The sequence below is a fragment of the Caloenas nicobarica genome, chromosome 1 (genome assembly GCF_036013445.1).
Source record: "Caloenas nicobarica isolate bCalNic1 chromosome 1, bCalNic1.hap1, whole genome shotgun sequence".
Lineage (NCBI taxonomy): Eukaryota > Metazoa > Chordata > Aves > Columbiformes > Columbidae > Caloenas > Caloenas nicobarica.
Genome location: NC_088245.1, coordinates 65,325,163 through 65,339,539, shown reverse-complemented (window position 1 = coordinate 65,339,539; position 14,377 = coordinate 65,325,163). Strand labels below are relative to the sequence as shown.

At 37.4% G+C, this 14,377-nt stretch overlaps 1 protein-coding gene across 1 annotated transcript in view; it reads right to left on the bottom strand.

Moving 5' to 3' along the window:
- The window catches only part of PARPBP (PARP1 binding protein), a 43,438-nt gene extending 30,395 nt beyond the window's left edge, over window positions 1–13,043 (bottom strand). The window contains exons 1-5 of the mRNA XM_065637951.1: window positions 12,894–13,043; window positions 7,760–7,990; window positions 6,353–6,460; window positions 4,774–4,944; window positions 2,347–2,501 (exon numbers count right to left, since the gene is read on the bottom strand). Coding sequence (XP_065494023.1) covers window positions 2,347–2,501; window positions 4,774–4,944; window positions 6,353–6,460; window positions 7,760–7,990; window positions 12,894–13,043 — 815 coding nt within the window. The remainder of the gene's footprint in view (window positions 1–2,346; window positions 2,502–4,773; window positions 4,945–6,352; window positions 6,461–7,759; window positions 7,991–12,893) is intronic.
- Between the last annotated feature and the right edge of the window lie 1,334 nt (window positions 13,044–14,377).

Here is a 14,377-nt window from a genome sequence, read left to right as displayed (position 1 = left end):
CACACTATTCCTGATACAATGATGCTGTTGGCCTTCTTGGCCACCTGGGGACACTGCTGGCTCATGTTCAGCCGGCTGTCAAACACCCTCAGGTCCTTTTCCGCCAGGTGGCTTTCCAGCCACTCTTCCCTGAGTCTGTACTGTTGCCTGGAGTTGTTGTGATGCAAGTGCAGGACCTGGCACTTGGTCTTGTGGAACCTCATACAAATGGCCTCAGCCCATCAATCTAGCTGGTCCAGATCCCTCTGTATGGCCTTCCTACCCTCCAACAGATCAACACTCCCACCCAATTTGGTGTCATCTGCAAACTTACTGAGGGTGCACTCAATCTCCTCATCCAGATAATTGATAAAGATATTAAAGAGAACTGGCCCAAATACTGAGCCATGTGGAACACTACTTGCATCCAGCTGCAGACTGGATTTGAGTCCATTCAGTAGAACTCTTTGGGCCCAGCCATCCAGCCAGGTTTTTAACCAGCAAAGAGTACACACGCCCAAGCCACGAGCAGCCAGTTTCTCTAAGAGAATGCTGTGGGGAACAGTGTCAAAGACTTTACTGAAGTCTAGGTAGACAACGTCCACAGCCTTTCCCTCACCCACTAATAGGGTCACATCATAGGAGGAAGCAGGCTGGTCAAGCTGGATCTGCCTTTCATAATGTTCAAGTGCATGACCAAGTCAAGCAGTATGATTTCTACAATTGACTGTAGAAACTGCTCATGGACCTCAAATGAAGACCCATTCTTAATCATCACACTCACTCAAGTGTGTTGAATGGAACAGTACAGCTAACTTTAAACAGCTACTAATGTGAGCTGTGCAATAGTGTCACCTAGCGGTCAGTGCTTACAGCAAAGTCAAGGCCCAATTCAAGAAGAAATTTTACTGCCCATCTGCCAACTTTGCTACTCTACAAAATCTGTGAGGACTTTTAAATATACATATATATATATATACACATGCCTCTATATGACCCAACAAGTGCAGTAACCAATAACACAAATGCCTTTCCATCATTCAATTTTAAGTCACACACATATCTACAAACTTGAAAGAAGTCATTCCAGAAATAGAATAAGTTGTTTCCAGATGTAAGAAACATTGTTGTCTGGTCTAAAAGAGAAGGATTTCCAGAATGAAGGATTAGTATTGCACTTTTTCATTTATACCAACAGAAAAGAGTTTCCAGATCCGCTGGTGTGTAATAATTACTCAACTTCACTGACAAATACAACATTGATTTGTTTCTTGTCAAGAAAAAGGCATAAAAAGTATAACATCCAAACTCTATTTACTTCATAAATATTTTTCAAGTCTTATATGTGCAGATTTTATAAATAGTTTTAGGGTTACAAGTTTTACAGCATCCCCAAACTTTAAGGACTTTTCATGCTAGTGATTCTTGAAAGATCAGCGATTTCTTCTAATTTTAGACATCTGAAGAATGAGGAGAGGCAAACTTGAACTATTTCAAAATTCCAGAGATTTGTAAGAATGTAAGAATGTTCATTCTGCTCAGTGAATAAGTCTTGAAACTACCAAAGTTCATTATATTTTTCCATTTCTCCTGCTATCAGGTCTGCTTACACTTTGTGCCATATTTGAATCAAATCATCATAGCATCATTAAATTTCCACTCTGTTTGACAGCTTTACCTTCCTTCATCTCATCTATCCTTAGCTGAATGACTCGGTGATGAGAAATAAATTTTTGTTATTCTCTATAGGTTAGCAGATATTCGATTGCACCATATCTCCTGCTATGTTCAAAATATTTTTAAGTACATCCCATCCATGTCCAACATCTTCAAATCAGTTTCAAGGTCTCCAGTGCAAAGGAACTTGACTCAGGCAGATGAAGAAAGCCTCTTTCCAACACGTGCTCCACAATGACCCAGCATTTATTTGGCTACTTGGATAAAATACAAAGTTCAAGTTTCATAAGATCTCCATTCTAACAAGATCAGACTGAAATAACAGACTTGTAATCATCAAGTAAACAACCAAAAATACTGCATTTTTCTTGTGGCATAGCAAATTCTGAGACCTGTTTTTTGCAGCTTGGCTAATCTCTATATCAGAGTAACAGCAATACTGCAGGTAGGTTGTTCGGTTATTTGGTAAAATTTAATACAAAGAATAGGCTCAAAAAGAAAAAAAAAAATCTATAAGCTTACCCCAATTGCTTTTCAAATATTTATATTTTCTCATAAAGTTTAAGTTGTAGACATGTACTCTGAAGTATTAAATAATTATTATATTTTCTTTCATTCCCCCTGTGCAAGATGCATGCACAAGGAAAAAAGGTGTGTAATAAGACAGAAATATAACAGAAATTCTATTACCTTGGATTTAAGATTTCACCAACAATTTCTTGCAGCTTGTCAATGAAATTAACAAAGTTTGAAAGTCCTTTTACATGGGCTTTTAAAGGATCAAATAATGAAGACGAACAGCCTCTTCCTCCAAGTTCTACGGTTCGGATAAAAGATGTTGCCATCTATTAGGAGAAATATTCAGAAATATGAAACTGTAGACATACGTGAAATGCACATGTTGAAGTGAGCCTCTCCTATAGATTTGCAAAACAGTGGTTGAAAGCATAAATAATCTAACTGAAATCACTAAAATGCCTCTTAATAGCAAGCTTTGTACATCTCACTATATATATTTGCAAGATCAATACTAAAATAGTGCAGTAGTATTTAAAAAAAGACAAAGCAAAAATGACCCAGCTAGTTTGATATTTACATTGGCCTTTTAATAACTTAGAAAAACATTTATTAACGCAGCATATAGAGGGCTTTCTATGACCCAGGAACAAATTTAACAAAAGCACATAAAAGTTAACTTCAGTAGTATATTTATTTCCAGAGGTGCAAATTAAAATAATGTATACTTAAAACTTCTTAAAAATTATGGCGGTTAAGGCTTCTATCATCACAGGTACTCAATTCTGAAAGTTTTTGTACATTTTAGATGTCATAAAGACACTGAAAACAAGAGATGTCCCAAAAGCAGTATGCCTTAGAGGACAATCTCTCAAATTTTAAGGCAACAGTCAGAATAAAAAGCTTAGGAGTTCTCCAGAAAGGTCAAAGTAAAGATAACAATCCAACACACTTGACAGAGATGCAGCAAGATTAATTCTACATATAAGTTTTAATTTCAGGCTATACAGTTAAATCATGAAAGCTCTTAGGGCTGGAAAAAGTAAAACTGGAATTTACTCTAGCAAAGAAAGTAAACCTGCCTTTAGTCTAGCAAAGAAAGTATTCCTGCCTGTGTGCTAAAGATTTTCTGTGGATCAAGTACAGTTGATATGACCTTGCCTTCTCAATGGAAAATATTCTCGCTTTGCAGGACTTCTACAAGATACAAATGCCAGAAAAGAGGACTTCTTTACATGGTAGAGAAGTTTCCCCTCTGGCAACTGTGAGGAAGAGGTAATAAATCCAGTCGAGACACATATTTTTTCATACAATGCTAACAGAGCATTAGGAGCTAAAATAATTAATCCTGCAACTGAGATTTCACAAATTTTCCACATTTATTCAACTGCTTGGGTGACTCTTACATATCCATACAGTTTTTCCTTGGTCTGCTGTTGTGTGCACTGAGGCTGCCACGCATGCAAAATTTGATTATTTTGAATATAAAGGGACTACAGTGGTTCTTTGGAGAAAGAAATCCTACTCAACTACTTTTGAGATGACTCTGTGCTGACTACTATAAGTACAAATGCACCTCACATTCCAAACTAGATTCTTCAGCAGCAAGTCTATGGGAGCACTGCATATTGATGCCATAGCTTTTTATATTCCTATTTAAGGGTATTGGGGAAAGACTATACCGTCTTAAGTTTTTTTCCAGCTCTGTGTCTTTGAGAATAAAATGAGCAGGAATGTCCCATATCAGTCACATCCTGAAGAGTATTTCAAGACTGGTCAAGCTGCAAATGACTGGAAAGCATTACCTTCCCCAAATTCCAAGTCAAAACTGAAAAAAGAAAACTAAAACCCCTACAAATAGTCTCATTTTGAATTTTGGCCTCTGTTTTAGTGCACATGTCAAAGGCATGGATTTGTCACCAGGTTGCTCTAAGAAAAGCAATTTGTACACAGTTGGGGTTCCAGACGTCTCAAGTTTAACAAATGCACTGAAAAATGCTTGTTTACTATTTAACCAAAATACTTACTTACAGCACTTTGGAACACTGTAATGGATTGTTACAGGCTTGGTTTTGTTAATGTTAATACTGCTTTGTGAAATTTATTTAACCCAACCTCATTGCTTTTAGAGGTGTTCGGTAAGCAGCAACATCAAGTCTAATGCCATTTTTTCTTCATCTTTTTTCTTTGATATGAATACTCATTACTTCATTTCACAATATTTATCAAGATTTCAAAATTTTAAAAGCAATAATAAAAAGCATATCTTATACTCTTATTTAAGACAGTAAACTTTTTCGGGATTTCAGTCACTGTTTGGGATGAACAGCTGCGATGCCCGTTTTAACTGTTTTACCTTTTAGAGCCTAGAGTCACACACACAATTATTTTTCCATGTGTCTTTAGATCTCATGACCAAACAAGCACCCATTTCTTCACATGAAATCTCTGTTGCAAATTTAACTTAGAAACCATGTTTATGGTGGTATTTGATGTGGCTTGCAAATGTCAGTCTTGCATATGAGATTAAAGCAACATTTTACGTTTATAGATCTATTTCATTGCCTCTGATCTACAGTGAGTTTCAATTGACACACATACCAGGAAAATGGACATTTTTCTCTTCTGTGAGGCATGTTTTAGGGCAGTGAAGGCTTCTCTACCAAGTCCTCTGTCAGGAACATTTAGAATATGAGCCAATGCCAGATCATCCTTAGAATTCACCAACAGGCTTAAATACGAATATACACACTTCTTTGCCAAGATTGTTACCTATATAAGAAAACATTACACAAATTGGTCATCCTGCTACTAAATTATGTTCCTTTGTTTTTGACAATGCTAACTAAACCTGTACTGATATGATTTTTGGATCTCTATCTATTAAAATTGGCTATCAATTTCTACTTAGAAACCTCTTCACAGATATTCTTTTTCTATCAAAGGCAAAATACTAGCATTATTAAATCACATAAGGATTTGCCATTAACTTCAAATAGGCTAAGATTTTAAACAACTTACTATCTCTGTGCCAGATTCAATAACCCCTTGGCTCCCAGGGAATTTCAGTCATAGAAAAAACACCGATTGACTTTGGACATAAATTGTGACCCAGCTCAACCCTCACGATACATTACAATTGCTTGTATTGCAGCACTGTTGTGAACCCTGTAAGAACAGTCCCTGAACTGAAGAATTTACAGCTTTGTCACAAGAAAAAAACCACAAAGATAAAAAGGGGCCATTAATGAAAGGAAAGGTAATGAGAAAACCTATATATGCTATGGAATTTCATCTTATACAATGGGATGTATAGAACATAAAAGTAGGCAGTAAAAAAACCAACCAACACAACCACCAGAAAACCACACGAACAAACATGTATGTATGACAGTCTGAAAAGAGAGATTCAAGAGAAGGAAAAAAGAGCAAGGCATATTTTTGCTACACAGGTCATAGCAGCAAGACAGCCATTATGTTAGTGATAGAAGTGCTGTCTAGGGTAGAACCTTAGTTCAGAAAATATTTTTCTTGTTCAGAAACACTTTGATTTGTACCCCAATATTGAATTGAAATTGCCGCTTATCATGAGAAAAGCAAGTTTGGAAATAATTAAAGCTCCAGCATTTCAAGCATTGTTATATAGTATTCTGAGATTCTTGTTTTGGGGACTGAAAGAGTAAAATGAAAGAATCCAGTATTCCCAGAAAGTCCTCAAGTCCTCTACTGGAACAAACCTTGTTTACTTTGCTACAGCTACCACTAAAGTGGCTATTCAGATTTTTTCTGTATGTAAGGGAGTACAAGCTAACAAAATGAAGTTTACTTCACCTACCACTTCACTTCGCAGCATTGGGCAAATCATTTAACTCTTACTCAAGACAATGTTTGAGTGATGGTGTACTTGTAGAAAAATTCGTTCCCTGGTGTTTCAAGGCAGATTAAGTTTACATCAAGTGCCTGCCATAAAAGGACTGCCTTCCAGAATAGAAGTTTCTGCACTTAGCCCCATACACACACCTACAATATACTCAAGCGATAGAGTTGGAATACACATCTTCTGTTTTTTTAAATCAGTAACATTTGAATACCAATAATTGGAAAAAGGAACTATGTTATATTTCATGTTAAGTTTTCAATAAATCCAGAACATTACAAAAGAGATAGAAATAATTTTTACCTTCACATTCTCCTGGCACTGTCTGTTGACTGATGTAGGAGTAGAAAGAACAGAACCATCATTTTCTTGTACATTCATTATGCCAGAAATAAATTCTAACAGCTGAACCTTTAATAAAAAGATTAGATAGAATAAACTTAAATATGAGGAGGACTGAAAAGCAAAAGTACTATTAAAACCTGGTGAAACTATGTCTCTACCAGTTTGCTAAGGTTTTGAACTTAGAGTAGCCCTTACAACCTACTTTTCATTTTAGTCTTTAAAACTACAACTGTTTAGTAGAGAAGTGGGGTGTAAGATTCAAGTTAACTTAGCAAATATATTAAAAACAGTTATGTTAGACAATTGCACTAAAAGCAGCTGCTTATGTTTTGGAGAACATTTCATATGTTATACTATGTTTAAGAAAAGCTCATTAACCCACCCAAGTTCTCTATCTTCCCCATGAAAACAGGAAGGAAAAACAAACAAACAAAAAACCAAACCATCAACAACAAAAATCCCACAAAACACTAAAACCAAGATGCAGTTTTCCATGCCCTTCCTGAACTTCAGTTTTCCTTATAATCTCTTTTGTGTCTAATAATCACATGAGTGTTTGAGTGTAGGTTCTCTCAAACTTCAAGGAAGTCGGCAAGCTGGTTTCAAGCATACTTGTCATAGGATCATACAATAATTTAGGTTAAAAGGGACCTGTAGAGATCATCTAGTACAAACCCATGCTTGAAGCAGGACCAGTTTGACCATGTTGCTCAGTGATATGCTGAGTCAAGTTTTCAATATCTCCAAAGAGATTCTATATCCTCTCTGGGTAACCTGTTCCAATATTTGACCACTTTTTGTGGTAAAAGCTTCTCATTTTTACTAGGGCTAGAAGGTAAACAGTTTTAATCATGCTGTAACTAGTAATTCATGGTATGTTCACAATGTACCTCAGTTCAATGAATGTTAACTGAGTAGCTGAACTGGAACCTCTTCTGGTTTCTGCAAAAATCTAACATGGAACTAGATGTAGGATAGGGAGGGTTTTGCTTTTAAGCATGTGGTATGATAACCATTAAAAATATTTTGACTGCATATCAACATACAGCCAAAACTCCATGACACATGTTAAACACTAAGCTTTGTTCTGCCTTATCAAATCTCTACAGTTCATTTTTCAGCGCCATTCCTGGCAAAGAGTGATATTCTCATTGAAGAGCTGTGGGACCCACCCATCCAGCAAAACAACCGAAAAGTCATTTTTGAGTGAATTTAAGATCTCTCTAAGATTTACTAATTTAAACTCATCTACTTCCTCAATGGAAAAGCGAACCAGTTTGTGAATAATTCAAAGCTCCTGCGTATATAACTGGAACCAAAAATATGTCAAAGCAATATCAGAGATCAAACAAATAAAATACTTACCGGGGCTATGCTTTCATCTTCAGATATAAGTCCAAGACCAGAGCACTTCTGACATATGTCTATTAGATCTAACATATTGCTTCTTGCTAAGAAGGCATCATAGGCCTTTTTTAGGTCAGCATAATTTTCAGGTTCTTTCATGTTTTCATATGATAATCCCAGTTTGTCATGTAACAAATATTTCCAAGTTTCCAATACATCACTAAGTGAAACTGTGAAATCTCCATGGTGCTAATAGAAGAGAAAACAGCAAAAATATTATGTTTTGTATTCAGCATTGCTTTAAAAAAGCTGCATGTATTTTAAAAAAAAAAAACACCAACAAACTACTATAACATAAAAATTTAAGTTTATAATAAACAAAGTCTTGCTTATGGTTGAAGTTCTTCCAGTGCTTTGGCTTTTCAGTTGAGTTTTGTTACCTACCAGTGTTTGATCCTGGTCTTCAAAATACCAAGTATGTATATTGAACTTCACTCATAAGAAAAGACATGTTGACTTTTGCAGCACTACTGCTTACATAAAGTTATTTATTTGCAGAAATAGTTTTCAGCATGGCAGGCATCACATCACAAAGGCAGTGAGTTTAGCTCTTTTACCTTGCTTCAGGCAGTAACCTGGGAAGACATATGCCACATCCAAAAAAAAGGAGCCCTTTTTCCTGTCTCTAGTAATTTGTTTCAGTCCAAAAGATCCCTCCCCTTAGGGTTCTAGCATACTTAGCACAACTTTCTCGATAGGCCTGATAAATATATGATTCCAAAGTCCTGAAAGTCAATTATTTTGATGTTGCCTAGACAAAGAACTAGGAGTGAAAATGAAAGAGTACTCATGCATATTACCATCAGAGCAAATTTTTTGCCTTCTAATTTGTGCCTGGGTTACAATAACCCAGCACTATGAACTTGCATGCTATCCCACAGATCACCAGAATATTGAAATGGCATATATGTTTTCTGGAAAGCACTTGTTTTTCATTTCAGCCCTTCAAAAGATTAAATATGTAATCATTTTATAACCCAGTTTACACAGATCAAAAAGCAGTAGGTTGCAGGAAAAAGAAAAAAAAATTCTGATTTTTCACTTTGTTTTGAAACAAAATCCTTCAGGACTACAAAAAAGTACAACTTCAATATGGTACTTAATAAATCAAACCCCTTCCTCATCCGACCAAGGATCTGCAGAAATTAGCAAAGTTTATATTAGTGCTGCAAAAATATTTTAAATCCAAACAAAATTGCAATCCAGATATTAACCTTCATGATCAGGTGCTCACTGTGGCAGTGTATTCTATTACTTATAAAGTCAATTTGTCCAGAGTCTCTGGTTTTAAAATTAATTAAAACAAACAATGTGGTGTTTTGCAGTAAGCATATGCCAACTGGCTAATAGCTTAAGGAAGTTCAAAAACTTACACACTTTCATTCCATGACAGATATTGCAGTTATTGGTTCATAGGCATAGAAACCATAAAGTATTGTAAAGTGTCTTCACTTCTCAGTAGCACAGTATGTTGTGTCCTGGGACTCTCTATTTTAGAATGTCTGAAATCCAGTAGCCACATTTTATGTCTAAAGAGACAATTTTTTTAGTATTTGTAGGTATTGTAAGCTTTCTAGGGTTAACTGCATAGCAAAGCAGCTTCTATTTTGACAGTGACAGAACAGCAATGTCATCTTTTCTCCTGCCTTCCCCAAACAAATGGTCACTGATCATTTTTAAAATATGTGCTCAAGACTGCTGTGCTTAACCACCACACTGTTGTTGTCTCCATTTCTGTTGTTTTCAGGCATAGTCCTAAACTGCATATTGCCACCTGGCATCGCCCTCAAGTTTTGCGATTCTGCAGTCTTGTCACCTCTGGTCCTACTGAGTCTTTGTTGCTTGCACATGCTCTTGTACAAGACATAAGTTCCCAAACAGTGGTACATAAAGCATATTAAAGTAGAATAAAGCAGCATTTTGAATAAGTTTCCCATTCCAATGAATGCTGATAGTGCTGTGCACAGATTTAGAAACTGGTTCATCTAAGCACAAGTATGTAGACACAAGCATCTGATAGCTGTTATATTGCAATATGCCAGAAGCAAAGTCAGTGAACTTACAGGCCAATACCCCAAGCTTAGAGAAATGCCAGTATATCTTGCATGGATAATTGTTTGGGACTGAACTGATTTGGTTATGCAGGGTAGGGGTATATAATTTACTTTTTAAAAAATCCAATGAAATATTCACTACTTCAATCTTTTCTGCAAAACTTCAACCTTTGTTCTAAAAAAGAGGCTGTCCCTTGTATAGAAGACTACTCAGCACTGGTGAGACCACATCTGAGTACTGCGGCCAGTTCTGGGCTCCTCTGTACAAGAGAGACACACTGGAAAGTGTCCAACAAAGTCCAGTGGATCATCCACAAAAATGAATAAGGGACAGGAACATCTCATGAGGAAAGGCTGAGAGCTGGGGCTGTCTAGGCTAGAGAAAAGAATGCTCAGAAAGGATCTCATCAATGTATACAAATACCTGAAGGGAGAGCGCAAAGATGGAGCCAGGCTCTCTTTCTTAAGGTGCTCAGTCACAGGACCAAAGGCAATGGGCACAAACTGAAGGAAACACAGGATCTTCCCTCTGAACATCAGGCAACACTTTTTTTACTGTGAGGGTGGCTCAGCACTAGCCCAGGTTGCTCAGGGAGGTTATGGCACCTCCATCCTTGGAAACATTTGAAAGCCATCTGGACACAGCCCTGGATAACTCATGGTAGCACAGAGTAGAACTAAACCACACACCAAAACTGATTTCATCCAGAATTGGAAAGAGACAAGCACAAATTTTCAAGGGAAAAATGTATTTCTAAAATCAACAATGAAGCTCTTTTTCCTCTAGTCTCACAGTTCTAGTGCTAGAAGAGACATTTCCAAAACATTTAAGTCTGAGAATTTAAATTCATAGACTCAGGAAAAACAGTTGTTTTACATGATGTCTCAGTTTCCCCCCATTACCAGCTAAAACAGCCACAGCCTGAAAATGACAAGTGATTACTTATCCTAATAACCAATCTTCTACTCCTCCTCATCCACAGGTGCAAACAGAGTTAGCCTAAAGCAACTACCCTCAACTGAACTTCAATTTGAAAATTGTTATTTCTATTATAATATTCTATTTCAAACATTAAGAAAGGTTCTTCTCAGAAGTTTTCCTAGATTTTAGATCTATGCTACTCTGTCTGTATAAAAGGTATCAACTTTCACCACAGAACATATGCCACTTGTCTTTATGCCATATAGCTACGATTATGTTACAACACAAAGTATTTTCAGAGGAATTCAAGGCATAGATTTTTTCTTCTTGTTGTTCCTTTCATCCCCGCTATTTGATCAATGTTTATCACACTGTTTGCTGCGCTTATTCTTGGCGAAATCTAAGACTAATCGATTATGAGACCTTTAAACTTTTCTGGAATTCTCCAAAAAGCTTTGTTATTTTTATTTCTACTGCACATACAGATCACAGAATCACCATGTGGTTGGGGTTGGAAAGGACCTCTGGAGATCATCCAGTCCAACCTACCTGCTAAAGCAGGTTCACCCAGAACAGGTTGCTCAAGAACACATCCAGGAAAGTTTTGAGTATATCCAGAGAAGGAGACTCCACAATCTCTCTGGGAAGCCTGTTCCAGGGCTCTGGCACCATCAAAGCAAAAAAATTTCTCCTCATATTCAGATGGAACTTCCCATGTTTCAGTTTGTGCCCATTCCCTCTTAGCCTGTCACTGGGCACCACTGAAAAGAATCTGGCCACATCCTCCTGACACCACCCATTAAAATATTTATAAGCATTGGTAACATCCCCTTTCAGCCTTCTCTTCTCCAAGCCAAACAGTCCCAGCTCTCTCAGCCTTTCCTCGTAAAAAAGATGTTGAAGTCACCTAATCATCTTTGTAGATAACAGCTAAAACACCTAATACATTAAAATTGTCCAGGCTCCAAAAGAAAGAGAATAGGTTTTTGTTGTTTATGGTAAGTTTGTTATTGTTATTGGGTGTCTTTTTTTTTTTTCCCTCTGCCCAGCCAGTCATAGCCTGTTAATACAGTTATTTTTATTGCAGTAATGTACTTTATCATAACAGACTTCTATTCTACAGGTATTATGTTAAAAATACAAAATTACTGTACTTAAATTGGAGACCTAACAAGGGTCATGCCTACAGCTGTAATACTCTGAATCTTAGTTGGAAGCAATATTTTACTCTAATACTATAAACATCAAAATAGACATCCAAGCGAAGAAACTGAACTTCAGAGGCAGCACATAAAAATACTAAAATAGTTTTAATCCACATATGCAAGACAAGCTTTATACCTACTGGCAATTTGTCTTCTTAGACCAACTAGTATAATCATAAAAAAGCAAATTAGGTTTTGAGCACTTAGGTCTTTCTTCAGATTTCAAGTAAAAGCAAAATATTTCAAAATTAAATGAGTTTAAAATAATTGCTTTAATTTGTGTTAGATCATCTCTGAAAAAAAAGATACTCATAGATGGGAAAAGAAAAGGAGAAAGTAGAATAAACCTTTAGTACAAGAAAACAGCTTATTGTGAGCTGTTAGGAAAGAAGTAATAACGAACCATAAAAATATCATCTTTATCATGTCTGTACTTTTTGGCATCCAACAGAATAACACATTTCACTTCCCAGACTTGGCTTTGGAAAAATGTTTGTAGTTCTCCCTTGAGAATCACAACAAATGGCAATTGCCTCCACAGGCAGTTTTGCATTATTGTCCTTTATCAGTTCTCTGAGAGTTCATTTTGATGCACAAGCATCTTCTAGTTTTTCCCATATGGGTATTGTGAGGACACTGGGATCCTGGCTGGAATATGTCACATTCTGTGAAGTACAGATGTAGAATCTTGGGATTCTAATATTTCTGCTGCAATGTTTATTACAGTGGGGATGAATTGATCAGTTTTATATTTAACATTTAGACATATTTTAGCGCCTTGCTGCATCTGACCCTCACTACAACAAAGTGACAAAACTGCCGTTTCAAGGAGGTGCCTAGGCAAAAAGTCCACTAACTGAACCAAGTTTCAGATGTTATAAAGACAAAGCACATACTGAAAGAATGCTAACCTGTTTATTGACTTCAGCCATTGACAGTTGTAACGCCATTAACATGCAGTCTGCTCCACATACAGTAGTTCTGTCAGAGTTTGAAAATAAAGGCCACTGTCTTCTGAAACACTTGATCAAGTTTAGAACTTTTTGCTGAAAAGCAATCATTGTCTAGAGTAGAAAACAGAAATAATTAAGAGAAACAGAAGCAAATATAACTAAGCAAGAGTCCCACACACATCTTTACCTTCCAATAAACTGTACAAATCCTCCTGTATTTTCTTGCAGATCAAGTTCCCAGAATAAACTCTTCCCACTAAACTGAAAGTCTGTTGTGACTCACCTCACTATGACAGAGCCACTATGAAGAGAAGGGGCTAAAAGTGCTTACCTATGACACGTCCTCACAGTGCCCTTACTTTTCTTGTACATTATGCCAACATAAAAGATGAAGTGTTATCACAAATCTCACAGTCTTTTGTCTCTGAAAATAGCCAGTCTGAATGCCCCAAAGAGTGTCTTCTGTACTATCTATATTTACTATACATTCGGACCAGCATCTATCAGAATGTTTTAAACCTAGTGACAAGAAGCTTCATATCTATATAGGTGGGGGTATTTTTGTCTTTTTTGTTTATTTTTTTCATTCCATAAGTCACTAGCTTCCCTATTTCCTTTGGCAACAAATTTCAGTAGCAGTTTTGAATTTGACTTCTTCATGCTTTAGTCTTTTTCACCTCCTTGCATTTGTCGAGACACAGGTACACAAGACTCTTTTAAAAAAAAATTGCCTTTTTTAATCCCTGAAACACTTCACTAACAGTGCATACCGTACAGGAACAATACCTATAGTATTTTACCTTCAGAATACAAACCAAATTTTCCTCCTTATTTCACTTAGCTAAGGTACAATCCACAGTTGATTTTTTTTTTTTGGTAGCTGGTGCGAGCAGAAAAAATGATGAAGCATGGTAGAGATAAGGGGAAAAGCGGAGACACCAGGTAACAAGCAAGACTGTAACAGTGACTGCAATTACTTACTCCCCAAAACGTTTGAAAGGGACAACCTACTTTATTATTTTACGTTGACATGAACTAAACACGAGGGCCACAGAGGATGAAACAGGTGGGGCAGTTGCAAGTCAGTGTGGGGCAGCCAAAAAAATCCCTCCGGAGGGGTTTCTGTGTCTCCTCCCACCCTGAGAGGTTTCCAAGGGACAAGACCAGACACCCCGAGCGAGCGCCCAGCCTAACAGCCCGAACGAGCCAAAAAACCTGAGAAACGAGCCCCAAACCCTAAACCCGACACCACCATCACCGCCGCCGCCCCTGTCCCGCTCCCCCAGCCGAGCACCCCCGGCTGTGGCCGCCCCGGGGTCCCCCCTCCCCGCGGCTCAGCCCTGCGCAGCTCCCCCCAGCCCCCTCAGGTACAAGGCGAGGCCACGGCGCCCCCGCCTCTCCCGGAGCACGACCGGGGCCTCGACACCCCACCGGCTCCTGTC